The sequence below is a fragment of the Lycorma delicatula genome, chromosome 13 (assembly GCF_047948215.1).
Source record: "Lycorma delicatula isolate Av1 chromosome 13, ASM4794821v1, whole genome shotgun sequence".
NCBI classification, from domain to species: Eukaryota; Metazoa; Arthropoda; class Insecta; order Hemiptera; family Fulgoridae; genus Lycorma; species Lycorma delicatula.
The window spans coordinates 47,815,932-47,831,909 of NC_134467.1; the positions used below are offsets into that span (position 1 = coordinate 47,815,932).

At 33.5% G+C, this 15,978-nt stretch overlaps 1 protein-coding gene across 1 annotated transcript in view; it reads left to right on the forward strand.

Annotated features, from left to right (window-relative positions):
• Hml (hemolectin) overlaps positions 1 to 15,978 on the forward strand; it is a 278,319-nt gene that overhangs the window by 144,622 nt on the left and 117,719 nt on the right. The window contains exons 36-39 of the mRNA XM_075381665.1: positions 382 to 450; positions 4,917 to 5,126; positions 10,729 to 10,927; positions 14,006 to 14,187. Coding sequence (XP_075237780.1) covers positions 382 to 450; positions 4,917 to 5,126; positions 10,729 to 10,927; positions 14,006 to 14,187 — 660 coding nt within the window. The remainder of the gene's footprint in view (positions 1 to 381; positions 451 to 4,916; positions 5,127 to 10,728; positions 10,928 to 14,005; positions 14,188 to 15,978) is intronic.

Below are 15,978 nucleotides of genomic sequence, written 5' to 3' on the forward strand. Positions count from 1 at the left end.
GATAAAGCTTTGGTAAAATGTACTTTTAATAATGTGCTATGATCTGGCGTAGAAGTGCTTCATTCAAAATAAAAATGTGAGCACATACAGCAAACAAACCAACGTACTATGCTTCTTGATGTAAAGGATTTCACCTCTGATATGCATTTTCGATGTTTGTGTAATATTTGTTATATTAATTGCCAATATGTTATTCCCTTTCAGATGTGTTTGCGATTAAGTATTTAATTCTTTAATTCTTGAATAATGCAAACTGGAAATTAGTATTATTCAAGAATTTTGGCAATCTTGACATTTTTTTTTCTCTTCAACATATTTTGTTGTTTTTTATTTTATATTTTTTGTTTTATAAAATAAAGGTATTATTTATTTTCTTTTCAGGTTTATCAACATCTCAACCTACCACCGTTACAAAAACATCATCGACTATGGAAATTACATCTACCAGCAGTAAGTATTTTTACAAATAATTATCGTAGTCTTTTCTAACAAACATTAAGAAATTTTTATATGCTCTTAAAAACCTAAATTGTTTATTAATCATTTATCCAATTTCAAATTCAAAAAAAAAGGTAGTTTTGGATTTGTTTAGTTACCAAATACAAACATATTAACTTACAAAATGCTCTTTGCGTATGTAAAATACTTTCTCATAGTAGATTGTCTTAATCAAGCTGCATAATGATTACAGCAAAAAACGTTCTTTTTTTTGCTGCGTACGTACTTGGTCACATTCTTTTAGTAATTACATGATTTCATTAAATTAGTATGTCATTTTGGTTTTATATCCAAGTAATTAAATTCTGGGGAAAAGGATAAGTTTTCATTGGAAAAGGATTTTTCATTGATTATTGTTTTATTTCATATCTTAAGACCAGCTGTACTGATTTTTATTAAATTTTGTATGATTGTTTCTGAACATGAGTCATACCATTTAGTTTTGGTTACAACCAGTCCAAGAGGTGAGGAGATATAGTCACCACAGTTCTCGTATCTCAAAATTTTTTTCAGCAAAGAATAGTTTTCCACATAATTCTTTATTTGCATAATTAAATACTTTATTGTTACGTTTAACTTTCCTTCTGATTAGCAGATTATCAAAGTTGAAGTCCTCAGTAGCCAGAAGTATGTGATGTCTTGTTGGTTTTTTTGTAAAATAAAATCTCAAAAATCGATAAACAAATAAGTTATCAAAAAAACTGACACAGTTATAGGACTAAAGCCGCATGACGGGAAATTCCTATAACTGTCGGTTATTTCTGATGTATGGCTTACACACCCAACTTAATTTAAAATATTTATCATTTTATTTAAATATAATATTTTGTTTATTTAATTCAATGATTCTAACTAAAGCGCATGCGCATTAGGGGTGTGGCAGTAGTAGCAGTGATGGTCGGCATTAAGCTAATGTAATTTCACAACTTGCATAGACAAAATTTTGCTTGTAGGGTCAGCAGACTGGTGTAGCCACAAGGCTTAACGCACCAGGTACTGAAACGACCGGGCAATCAAGTTCAAGTTCCGGCCAGACCGAGTTACCATTTTATACTTTAAATATTATTCATTTTCAAAAGAGCCAACTCAAAATGAGCTGACCTGTCGTGCCGGTTGTTAAGCCAGTGGGTGGGGAGGCGATCTAGAATTAAAGGACACTCCCATAGGTTGAGTTATACTTGAGTGAAAAAACAAATTATTAATTTATTTAATTCTACCACTCACCTGTGACATCACAATATAGCAGACGGCATTTTTTGGGATGAGGTGAGACTTGAAAAAAACTTTTTTTTTCAAACATTGTTATTTTTTAATCGTTTACAAATGCGCCTAAGAAAAATAGGATCTTAATTAGGCAAAATCTTGAGATACTGAGTGTGACCTTGCTCTACAGCCTCACCCACTTGACCTTTTTAAGATGAAAACTTAACAACATCAATGCCCCGTGTATAGAAGTAATCTGACCAAGTCTGGTCAAAATCGGTTCAGTAGTTCTGGAGATATACGGTGATTAGAGGCCAATTCCGAACACACGTACATGCGAACATTAACATCTGGAAAATTCCCTTCTGGTTTTTTGGGTTCCTTAGATGTCAAAATGTCATGATCCGGTGAAAACTGTGTATTCCCAAATTGGACCATTTACAATACTTTCCCTTCTAGAGCTATAGCGCTATATAGACAGGAAAGTAAAAAAATTAACGAAAATAAAGATATAAAAATAAATGCTTTAAATCAGAATAATATGTAAAACAATTAATCGATTAATTGTCAGTAACTAAGACACCGAACAGAAGATTCTGTTTTAATACAGAAGAATGATATTGCTTCTGGATGTACCAACTTCAATGAGATGTGGCATACTTCAATGAGAATTTTTATGTTTATAATGCTGAACTAGTATTGAGCTTAACAAAAGTTGAAAATCCATTTTTCTCCAGTTGCAGATTAAAACAGATAAAAGCAAAAAAGTATCAGATGGATTATGATCGATTTAAACACTGAATGGGTTATGTTAAAATTGGCCTGTGAGTTAGTACTAGCTTCTGTATTTCAGCCGATCAAAAGATGGGATTTAAGAGTCAATCTCAAGATCGATCTACATTACCCTTTTAGATGAAATATGTGTGATGGAAATATTATTTTTGTATGGAAGTAGATTCAACAGAAATATTTTACGTTTGATGATTTAAATCTAACCAGATATTTACCCTCAAGTACAAAAGTGCAATCGATAAATAACTTACATAGACTTTTACATAAAGAGTGTCTGGTAAGGACCTGTAAAAATAAAAGAGATAGAATTTTTTGAAAAAAATGATTTTTTATTTGTTAATACTACCACTTCCTTTCAAGTCTATACACTCAATTCGATGATATTAAAGTTTTTCAATCCCATCCTTACAGTATGATAATATAAAGATAGGATAGGATTGTACTAAGATTTATTTTTTTTGCATAAATCTCTTTTCAGCAAGCCACTTGTTTGCATTTCCAAACAGAAGTGGTTAAAAGTTGGTAAGCCAGATGACTAGAGGAATGCAGAAGAGCTTGCAAAGTAATTAAAACAATTTTGCTGCCACAGTAACAAAAGAGTGTCTCAATGAAAAATAATCTTCTTTTTCATCAAAGATGGTTAATTCATGATTCATCAAATATACCCTGATTATTGTTTTAACCTTCTTAAGAAAATCCATGAATATTGTGGTAGAAAATCTCAAAAGACAGTGCCCATCATCTTTCCTGCTGCTAAAGTAATTTCTGCCTTATTTCTACTGAACTCCCTGACTACAGTCAACTTTTTTGGATGCACCCAGTTACAGGTAGATTGTGATGTTCCAAGTTTCATCAATTTTTATGAAATGGCACATAAATTCCTATTATGCTGTATCCCTAAACCATGTACAGAAATGTTTAACTGTTCATGCTATTGATCGATTGCAAGCAAATACGAGGTGTGTGAGAAAAGTAATGAGACTGACATTTTACTTATCAAAGTTTTTATTTTTTCAAACAACAATATTATCCCCTTCAAAGTAGTTCCCTTGGGCAGCTATACACCGGCGGAGTCGTTGTCCCCACTCCTGGTAGCAACACTGGAAAGCTTCAACTGGTACGGCTTTTAGATGGTCGGACAGTCTTTTGAATGTTCTCCAGAGTTGAGTTCCAAAATGACGTCCTTTTAAGACACGTTTCAATTTCAGAAAAAGGAAAGAGTCACAAGGACACAAATCAGGTGAATAGGAGGGTTGAGGAACCGTACGAATGCGTTTAGAGGTCAAAAATTCCCTGATGAAAATGGCCGTGTGACACGGGGCATTGCCATGATACATCCACCTGTCTGCAGTGTCTGGTCTCATGCGAATCACTCTTTTCATGAGCCTTTCAAGAACACCTTTGTAAAACACTTGGTTGAGAGTTTGTTCTGGAGGAACAAATTCTTTATGCACGATATCCCTACTGTCAAAAAAGCAAATCAGCGTGGTTTTGATCTTTGATTTACTCATTCGACATATTTTCGGTCAAGGAGAGATGACGAAGTGTGCTTCTCTTAGCTTTGCCGATTTGTTTCACGATCGTACTCGAATATCCAGGAATCATCACCTGTGATCACACGATTGAAAAATTCTTGATCGTTGTCGATCCTCTCAAGAAGATCAACGCACACGTTTCTTCGATTGTCCTTCTGTTCCGTTGTGAGGTTTTTCTGCACCAATTTCGCACAAACCTTTCGCATGTCCAAATGGTCTGTCAAAATTTTATATACGGTGAAAGCGTTTAAATTTAACTTTTCATTCATCATCCTTATTGTTAAACGATGGTCTGATCTCACAAGAACACTCATACGCTTAACGTTTTCGTCAGATTTTGAAGTCAAAGGTCTCCTTGAGCGCAGTTGATCTTCAACGTGTTTTTGGCCTTCCAAAAATAATTTATGCCAGCGGAAAACTTGTGCTCTTGATAACCAATGTTTCCCGTAGCCCTGTTTCAACTTTTCAAAGGTCACACTAGCAGATTCCCCAAGTTTAACACAAACTTTTATCGCATAACGTCGCTCTAAATTCCGATGCTCCATTTTCGTGACGCACAACAAAAACACAACTTCACTGATGGCGCTGTCAAAAATAATGTGTGGGCTGAACGGAGTTGAAATTCTATTGAACATGTGGAATGGATGAACAAACCGGCCTAGCACAGACCGGTAGACACAGCGTTGCCAGATCGCTCGCAGTGTTACCAATCTCATTACTTTTCTCACACACCTCGTATATATAACATCACATGTTATATAGTTTTAATATGATATTTCAGGTCTGTTTATACATTTACACTCAAAAATATTCTTGGCAACAGTGCAGAGCAGTAAGCAGTAATTTTAGTGTAATATTAGTTTTAAATATTGTATTTTTTCTTTCTAGCTACAACTACAACAGAAGCGCCAATTTGCGATATAACTAATCCTCTATCCGCACATCCATTGGATTGTTCTTTCTATTATCAATGTGAAGATACGCAGAACGGCCTTAGAAAAATCGAACGATCTTGTCCGAACAACTTATGGTTCAATCCATCTACTAAAAAATGTGATGTACAACAAAACGTCCTGTTAATCAACGCCAATTGCAAAAGTATGTTATTATCGGTAATGATATTTAATTATTATAATATGTTAGTTTTTTCCTCAATCATAATTAACGTAAATTAAAAACAAAGCATCTTAATCTACTGTATCTGTAATGAAAAAAAATTCAATTACAAGATGGAAATCAGGAGTCTCATTTTTTATCAGAGCATTGTAAAAAATTATTATTTTTTCATTCGTTTTTTTTTATCTTGATGAGAACTTTAAATTGAGTTACTCACATGAGGGGTATTATGTAAAAATTTTGATTCGTATCCTTACCCCTCACTTAAAAGTGATGAAATATCAATATCATCACCAAAAGATAGAGTGACCCGTAAAACATTTCACGTCTTCATTTGAAACATCTTAAAAATTAGAAAGGTGTTGGAGTACTTTTGATTCAATCTGTTACACGGGGCATGTTTTGTATGTAAGGGCCGTTTTGATATAAAAATTGGGTAATTATATAGTTGAGGTGCCTCACCCTGAATTCACAAACAAAAAAACATATCAAGTTTATTCAAAATTAATATTTATTCATTTAATGATGAATTTTGGGCGTCGGAAAACAGAAAATTAGTAAAAATTTACATAGTGATACAAATAACACATAACACAATGAAAATCGAATAATGTAAATTCTATGAAGAAAACTCGGAAAACTTAGACGCTGTGTGGGAATAGCAGACAACAATATAATGTAATGTATAAGTTACAAATAATAAAAGTAGTGTAGCGAATAAGAGACCCACCGGGTTGGTCTAGTGGTGAACGCGTCTTCCGAAATCAGCCGATTAGGAAGTCGAGTGTTCCAGCGTTCAAGTCCTAGTAAAGCCAGCTATTTTTACACGGATTTGAATACTAGATCGTGGATACCGGTGTTCTTTGGTGGTTGGGTTTCAATTAACCACACATCTCAGGAATAATCGAACTGAGAATGTACAAGACTACACTTCATTTACACTCATACATATCATCCTCATTCATCCTCTGAAGTATTATCTAAACGGTAGTTACCGGAGGCTAAACAGGAAAAAGAAAGTATAGCGAATAAGAAAGAATTTTACATTATTCGGAGGTCAGAATCTGCATTATTGAGTGTATCGATATTCAGATACTTTTCCATCATAAAATGCATTTCAAAAGATATTACAACGATTTGATGGTTTTTTTTGTTGTAATTTCCCGGTGAGGCACCTCAACTAAATAATTACCAAAAATTAAAATAAGCGAAATAGGTAAAATTTTATAATAACAAAATAAACTTACATATTTGCTATACACTGCAATATATTTTTGAAATCAGCTTACCAGCTTTATTATTCCGTTACTGAAGAATTCTTCCGCCTGCGATTTAAATCAATTAATTACTCTGTTTCGAAATTCCTCATCATCTTCAAACTTCTGCACTGCAGAAGTTTGAAGATTTTCCATTGCTTTAAATGGAGAAAAAGAAAATAATCATTTGGTGCAAGATCCAGATGTTCGAAGTTGTACCAATATTTAATTGTTTTGTTTGCCGTGTGAGGTCGTGCGTTATTGTAGAGAAAAAAAATCTCTTCGGTTAGCTTCCCGCACCTTTTCTTTTGAATCGAATGTCTTTCTTTCTTTTTCCTATTTAGCCTCCGGTAATTGCCTTCAGATAATACTTCAGAGGATGATATGTAATGAGTGTAAATGAAGTGTAGTCTTGTACATTCTCAGTTCGACCGTTTCTGAGATGTGTGGTTAATTGAAACCCGACCGCCAAAGATCACCGGTATCCACGATCTAGTATTCAAATTCGTGTAAAAATAACTGGCTTTACTAGGACTTGAACGCTAGAACTATCGACTTCACGTTCACCCCTAGACCGACCCGGCGGGTTGAATCGAACGTCTTAAGTTTTGTAAACTTTTCAAGTACGTAACAGCATTACCAGTTCTTCTACATTCAAGAAATCAATCGACAATATTCCTTCGGCGTTCAAAAAAAAATCGTAGCCAGAAGCTTTTTCATTGAACTTTCTCACGTAACCTTTTTTCGGCTTGAGGGATGACGAATCCCGCTATCGCCGATCGCTGCTTTGTCTTAACATTTGAATAAGATATCCACGTTTCATCACCGATTACAACTTATTTGTATAAATCATTATCTTCATTTAAGTAAGATCTCAAAAATATACTCAAAAATACTATTATAATAGGATTTTCCTATTAGTAAATAGAATTTTTGATTGCTGAAATTATCATAACTTTTTAACTTTAACTTTTAGAATTTTCACAATATAAAATTCAATAAAGCAAACGACCCCTTAAGTTACCTTTTTTACAATTTTGTGTAAAATTCATTTATCTTTTTTTAACCATATTTATTTTACATTAATCTTATTTTCATTTTAATACTTTTTTCTTTTTTTTTATTATTTATTACTTAGTTTTATCATTATATACAGGATAAAGACAAAAAATAAATTTCTCAACTGCAATATGATTCTTTAAATTTATTTTTACTATTATATTTATATATTTGAAAAATATATTACATTATTCTTCAATCGGTACAGTTGTCGAGTTGTAAAAACCATAAATTTCAACTTTTTGAGGAAAAAATAGGAATTACTTACAGTCATCTTTACATACCACACTCTGTCGTAAAACTTCCTGTGAATCAATATCAGTAATTATTTGTTCCTAAAAACAATTCATAATTTTCTTTAAATCTGAGGAGATAAGAGATGAGTAAAACACTTCTGATGTGATCTTTCTTGTTCCCTTCTGCCAATTGCAAAAGGAAGAACCCACCGAGTTGGTCTAGCGGTGAACGCGTCTTCCCAAATCAGCTGATTTGGAAGTCGAGATTTACAGCGTTCGTCTTAGGTAAAGGCAGGTATTTTTACACGGATTTGAATACTAGATCGTTGATACCGGTGTTTTTTGGTGGTTGGGTTTCAATTAACCACACATCTCAGGAATGGTCGAACTGAGAATGTACAAGACTACACTTCATTTACACTCATACATATCATTCTCATTCATCCTCTGAAGTAATACCTGAACGATAATTCCCGGGGGATAAAACAGGAAAAAGAAAAAACGTTGCAGAAGGAGGACCTTACTACGTATGTTTTAGTATCATAAACAAACATGAACAACGTCCCGTATTATGCCGTGTGAAAAATGTAATTGCATTTTCAAATTTTTGTGTTTTATATCGGTTAACATGCACATAGTCTTCGACTGCGGGAACAAATGAATATCTTATATCGGGTTTCACTTTATTTTCTAGAATGTTACAGTAGTGTTTGCTGTTGATTGTACACGGTTTTTCCAAATAATTACTATAAATTGATTTTATTATTGTCCTAAAACAATGTAGCAATCACGTCTTCACCAGCCGACGAATAGATTTGAATTTTTTATCGGCGGGTAGACTCAGATGTTTCCATTTCGTTCTCTGATATTAGAATTCGGTTCAGAATGATGAATCCAAGTTTCATTATAAGTTATCATGGGATCTATTAAAACATTATCTTCTGATAAAATGCTGTCGTTTAATTTTCATACAAATATAAATTCGGGTGTCTCTGATTTTGAGTTGACTGTCGCAGAACCCCCGCGAATATGTTTTATAGTAATTCAGCTACTCGTGGATAATGAACTGGAAGCGCTAATATTGCGGTTTCAAATTTTAGTGATTTTGTTATCGGTCAAAACTTCCATCATCGGTCTTCTGCTACAGTAGAAAATCTGTGATCCTTGTTCAGCCCGACTTAAACTGTTCATTTCACTTACAAAAATTTCCTTCTTTAATAAACTTTTTACCATACTATATTAACATATGTAGTGAATTCCCGCTGGTTGTACACCTTCGAAATCTTATAGCGTGCATGCTCTTCTTCCACGGTATATGTTTCAAGCAGAACCAATATTTTGTAATAAACAAAAGAGATTATAATTATGGAAGTTCTTTTCAGACAACTGATATTTTCTATGTCAGAAATGCCATCTTGAATATCAAACAGTAATTTTATTTTATTAAATGTTTTTCCGGTGTTGCCGTTTATCTGTTTAATTATTAACCCTTTGAGAAGCAGACCTTTTTTTTGGGATGGTTAAAAAAATTGCATATTCACCTTATTTTCGGTAAAAAAAACTTTACAGTGCCTTATGATTATTTGTAAGATTGTGCTAAAACATTTATACAATTTTTTATTACGAATACTTTTTAAGATTAAAAAACTCTGAAAAAACCAAACAAATGAGTTTGAAATCTCTTAACTCAAAATCAAGAAACAGTTTTACTATGGAAATTATTAATTTTAGAATTGTTGTCCTGTTTTGTTTTAAACTTGAAAATTTCATGATTTTTCGCAAGAAATAGATCAATTTTAGTCAAATTTTAAAAATTATTTTTTTTTAGAACTATCAGTACACAAATCAATATCAGGTTGATCCAAGGGTGTTGTTTGGTGGTTGAGTTTCAATTAATCACACGTCTCAGGAACGGTCGACCTGAGACTTTACAAGACTGACACTTCATTAACATTCATGCATATTATCCTCTGAAGTAATACCTTACGGTGGTTCCGGAGGCTAAACAGAAAAAAAAGAGAGAGGTTGAACATTCCTAAAGTTCCCGATCAATTTCACTCGGTGTTTGAAATACACCACATATTTTGCGTATTATAGCAACTCGCCAATAGATATTTGAAAGTCAAGAGTTCCAGCGTTCAAGTCCTAGTAAAGATAGTTACTTTTATACGGATTTGCATACTAGATCGTGGATACCGGTGTTCTTTGGTGATTGGGTTTCAATTAACCACACATCTCAGGAATGGCCGACCTGAGACTGTACTAGAAGCACACTTCATGTACACTCATACATATTATCCTCATTTATCCTCTGAAGTAATACCTGAACGGTAATTCCTGGAGGCTAAACAGGAAAAAGAAAAAAGAAAAAAATATTGGCGGAAAAAAGAAAAGAAGACACTAAGATGAAACAAGTATAAAATTACGATCCGAATATCACAAACAGCTAAAAACAATGATAAAGACATACAGTGTTATTGGCTCATATACGTACTAAGCAAAGCACCAATTAATACAGTATTGAATAATTAAACTAAATAAATAAAATAAAGCGTTCCTTTTCACCGAACGAATCATGATTTCGCGACCAAATCAAAGCAGTAACAAACGAACGACATTACATATTACACGATGAACACAATTAAATGTTCTCAAAAAAAATAAAGACAAACAATCATTAAGTTGAAAATAATAATTATTTTTCTTTACCACCCGAATATTTATTGCCATGTCACATATGACTTGAAACAATATAACAAACGTAACTTCTATCAAGCGGACTGCCATGACATCTAAACATATGATCACTAAAAACATCATTTTGACGCTGACGAAATTTCGCCTAATCAACTTTCTTGCATAAAACGAGCTTCAAAAAAAATCACCCGTTGATCTTTTTAACATAAAACTGAACCTGACGAAAAAATCATCAGGTTGTCTTCAAAGAGTTAAATGATCCTCATGCTTAAGACTATAATATTTACGGTCTTAAAAATTTGTTTATTTTTCTGTTTTTTCTTTGTTTATTTTTAGATGAAACCGAGACAATCTGTACTGAGACGTGGACTGATTGGATTAATATATCGAATCCAAATAAAGATGGCGGAGATTTTGAGCTTTTGTCAGTTATGTTAAAAGAAGGTATTGCTCTCTGCCCTGGTGGTGTGAATAAAACAATCGGTATTGAATGTCAATTTAGTAAAATAATTGCAGAGCCTGGGGCAAAAGTCAAGTCAGTATACTTTAATTATTTATGTTTAATTTTAACGCCTAAAATTAATTACCTGGTAGCACAAGATGTGTCCAGAAATAAATATCATTAGACTGTTTAAAAGGGGTCAGTCGAAAATCGTATTATTTTATTAAATTTTACGTAGCTTAATCTACGTTTTAATATAGTCACCGAAAAAGATTGGGCACGAGGTGTGTGAAAAAAGTAATGAGACTGACTTTTAACTTACCAAAGTTCAAAGTATTTTCCTTGGGCAGCTATACACCGGCGGAATCGTTATTCCCACTCCTGGTAGCAGCGCTAGAAGGCTTCAACTGGTAGGGCTTTTAACCGGTCGGTCACAATCTTTTGAATGTTCCAAAATGACGTCCTTTTAAGACACGTTTCAGTTTCAGGGAAAGGAAAAAGTCACAAGGACTCAAATCAGGTGAATAGGGGGGTTGATGAACCGTGGGAATGCGTTTTGAGGTCAAAAATTCCCTGATGGAAATGACCGTGTGACACGAGGCATTGTCATGATGAATTATCCACTTGTCGGTAATGTCTAGTCTCACGCGAATCACTCTTTTCCTGAGTCTTTCAAGTACACCTTTGTAAAACACTTGGCTGACAGTTTGTCCTGGAGGAACAAATTCTTTACGCACGATACCCCTACTGTCAAAAAAGTAAATCGGCACGGTTTTGATCTTTGATTTCTTCATTTGACATTTTTTCGGTCGAGGAGATGACGGAGTGTGCCACTCTTCGCTTTGCCGCTTTGTTTCAAGATCGTACTCGAATATCCAGGATTCATCACCTGTGATCACACGATTGAAAAATTCTTGATCGTTGTCGATCCTCTCAAGAAGATCAACGCACACGTTTCTTCGATTGTCCTTCTGTTCCGTTGTGAGGTTTTTCTGCACCGATTTTGCACAAACCTTTCGCATGTCCAAATGGTCTGTCAAAATTTGATGTGCGGTGAAAGAGTTTAAATGTAACTGTTCGCTCGTCATCCTTATTGTTAAACGACTGTCTGATCTCACAAGAACCCTCACACGCTCAACGTTTTTGCCAGATTTTGAAGTTGAAGGTCTCCCTGAGCGAGGTTGATCTTCAACGTGTTCTCGGCCTTCCAAAAATGATTTGTGCCAGTGGAAAACTTGTGCTCTTGATAAGCAATGTTCCCCGTAGGCCTGTTTCAACTTTTCAAAGGTCACACTTGCGGATTCCCCAAGTTTAACACAAAACTTGAATCGCACAACGTTGCTCTAAATTCTGATGCTCCATTTTCGTAACACACAACTTCATTGATGGCGCTGTCAAAAATAATGTGTTGCCTGAACGGAGTTGAAACTCGTACTGAGCATGTGGAATGGATGAACAAACCGGTCTAGCATAGACCGGTAGACACAGCGTTGCCAGATCGCTCGCAGTGTTATCAATCTTATTACTTTTTTACACACCTCGTATATGAAATACAAAGGAAGCAACAGAAACAATGAATCTTTAAATGTTAAATTAAAAACTGAATGCATGACCAAGAAGAAGCCAAAAAAATTAAGCAAATAGTTCTGTTACAATAAAATTAGTTTAACAGATTTAAATGTCTATTACAAATATTAAAAAATAACGCTGTCCAAAAACTAAATGTAAAAATCAAAGCAAATTAAATTCAGTTAGCATATCAGCTGACAAGAATGACTCGATGCGCTATATTGAAAAATTTAGGCATAACAACACTAGAATAAAACCTGAGTGTTTATAAAGGTGTGCAAAAATGAGCTGACATTTTAATTTTTTAATAAAACCCATTTTTTACTTCATAATTGATAATATTTTTGCTTTATTAGAAAGCAGTGACAAGGAGAAAATAGTTTGAAAAATGGCCCTGCCTGCACATGTTCTCTTGACAAAATATTCAAAACATGTGAACATAATTGCTAGGAAATGTCAGCAATGTTACGTCGAATTTCTTCTTTGAGGTCCTCAATTGTTTGTGGTTTAATGTTGTACACTTTATTTTTAAAAAAAAATCCAAGGAAAAATCCAACAATGTCAAGTCACATGATCTTGGCGGCCAATTCACATCACCTTGCTGGAAGAAAACATGACAATTAAATTTTTCCTGCGATAACCGCATGGTTTCATTGGCGGCGTAACTTGTTGCATGTCTTATTGAAACCGCATGTCTTCCGCATCCATATCTTTAATTCTACGTCATAAAAAGTTTGAAATCATTTCATTATATCGAACTCCATTGACTATAACGGTATCTCCATTTTCATTTTGGAAGTTGTAATGTGCAATCGATCCCCCAGACCAAACTCCGCATCAAACCGTGAACCACTGAGGATGCAAGAAGTTCTTCAATCTTTTTTTGGATTTTCTGATTTCCAAATTCGACAATTTCATTTATCAAAAGAAACACTGGTAAGAGAAAATGTACCTCATCGCTAAAGATGACTTTATTGAAAACGTCTTTATCAACTTGATTCTCCAAAAACCCAATTTGCAAATGCCCAATGACTTACACAACCTTGTGATTTCAATGCTTGTTTCGAGTGAACCTTGCAAGTGAACAAATGCAAATCTGTTGTTGAATTTAATGATTATTTTACTGGTTCTTTCCCCCATAAAAAAGAAAGGGTTTGTTTGTTGTATGCGCTCACATTTTTATTTTAGCTGCTATTGGCGCAGAAAAGGCCAATGATGGTACTCTGGATGGCTGCACGCAGCACACGAACAATTCATTCGTTCTAACGATTTATACTTCTTGATACAAACAATTTATCTAAAATTATATTTTTGTTTTGAGAATAAAAAAGGAAAACATACGGGTAAGAGCTGTGTTAAAAAAATCACAACTCAAGAAACAGCTAAAACTTTACAGGATTGCTAACCTTTCATTGTAAAAGTTTTTCTTATTAGCATGCTAAATTCATGAACGTTATTTATTTAGTTACAATTAGCAAAAATATTTAACAAAATCATGTGTAATGATACATAAACCGTGTAACATTTTCGCAGCAGGCCTTGGGCCCACCATTTTTTCAGTAATCATTAAAATATATGTATTTTTTTTTACTTTATTTTCAGAAAAGGTGTAAAAAGTGTGAAAACAAAAACTAAGACTAAAAGTATTTTGAAATGGTTTAATTATTCAGAATCTCCAGATATCGATGTTACATGTAATCCAAGTATTGGTTTAGAATGTGTTAACAGTAAACAGAAGTCTGGCATTTGTCAAGATTATAGAATCAAATTAAAATGCAGCTGTGGTAAGTATTTTTTTGTTTAAAAAAAATTATTGATGTTCTAACAGAGTGTGTGTGTGTGTTACAATAGATACAAAATAAATAAATTTAAAAAAATAATACGAAGAGTGTGGTATAATGTGATTGTGAATGTGTGATAAAATATATCTACTATTAACCTAAATGAATTAACTATTAAAGGAAAAAAAGAAGAAATGCTACAAAAAAAATCATTTTATTGAATTTTGTTATTTAAAACCTTTTTTTTGGAGTTGATTGTTTAATTTGAAAAGTTTTTAATTATTACTTAGGATATATTTACTACCTCTCCGTCGTGGCTTCACCAGCTCTATATGGTTACGTGCATTTTCCATGCAGATCAGTCGTTTTATTTTATGCTTTTTGGTCAAGTAACTGGAGACAGGTGCAGCCAGTCACACATACAGTAATGGTGGCAGTGGGTGTGTAGATTGAGTCACAGTACCGTAGTATACCTTTGCACCCCTTAAAAAAATGGTTTTTAAATATTTATCTGAAGAGTATTTATTAATATGTATATATATCTTCAGAGTATTAGGAAAATTTACAGTCATTCAAAACCACCCCTCCCCCGTTCAAGGTTGTTGAATATGAAAAATATAGAAATGGGTTTATTCACATGAAGATTACACTCACAAAAAATCAGGTTGATTACTTCATTTGTCATGCAGAAATTAAAATTAGCAGGGTTTCAAAAAAATTCAAAAAACCCATTTTAACCCTTGAAACGTGAAATTTCAAAAAATCTAGAAATTAGTTTTTAGATATTCAAGGTACCCTAGCTTTAACAAGGTACCCTTCGAAAAATATTGTAAATACAACAAAAATATGCATCATCACTAGATTTTAAGGAAAATATGCAATAACCGGTGTGAATGGGCTTAATATGCAAATGCATATAATCTGGGTCTCTAATTATGAACCACTCATGATATGTTGTCTGCAATTTCAATAATACCTGTATTGAAAATATCTCTACAGAAAAATATCTTGGGAGCAGCTAGTTGCAAGAAAGGAGCATGAGAATTTAGTGGCTAGCCACCTAGCAGCTAACACCATAATGGATTACTTATTATTTACACGTTTTAATAAATATTTCTTCATTTTTAGATAACATTTTAACATTTCCAAATGACAATGATCACTTAGATCTAGAGTGTGCCTGATGCATGCCAAAGTTAGCCCTCAGTCTACTAAGAAATACCCTGTTTGAATTTTGAAAAGATATTATAATAGTACCCCATTGCACCTCCCAAAACAGCATCCCAAGAGCACCTCATTTGTTCAGTTGAAGGTGAAATCAGTCTAGCCTCCCATGCGGTGCTCGCACACTTCACTACTCTACCATCACACGCAGACCCCATGGGAAACCCCATTATTGTTAAATAGAAATCTTTTAAATGTATTTAATATTATTTTATTTAACGTAAATTTAATTCTATTATTTCTGTAATATTATTCATTTGGTCGATTTGAATCATTCAATTGTAGCTCTCATCAGATACAAAATACATAATAGAGTCATTCATTTTTTGCAAGCAAAAGGAACATCCGCAGCTAAGATCCACCATCAACTGTATATAGTTTATGGTAATAATGTAATAAGTGATAATTCTTCAAGAGAATGGTGCACAAAATTCAAACTAATGTGCAAAATAAGAAACGAACATTCTGCAATGTTAATGGTTAACTTATTCAAAAAAATTGAATAATAAGCACTCATATTAAGCACTGTTTCACAGTTACTTAACTTCATGAAAACTTTCATCAAATTTC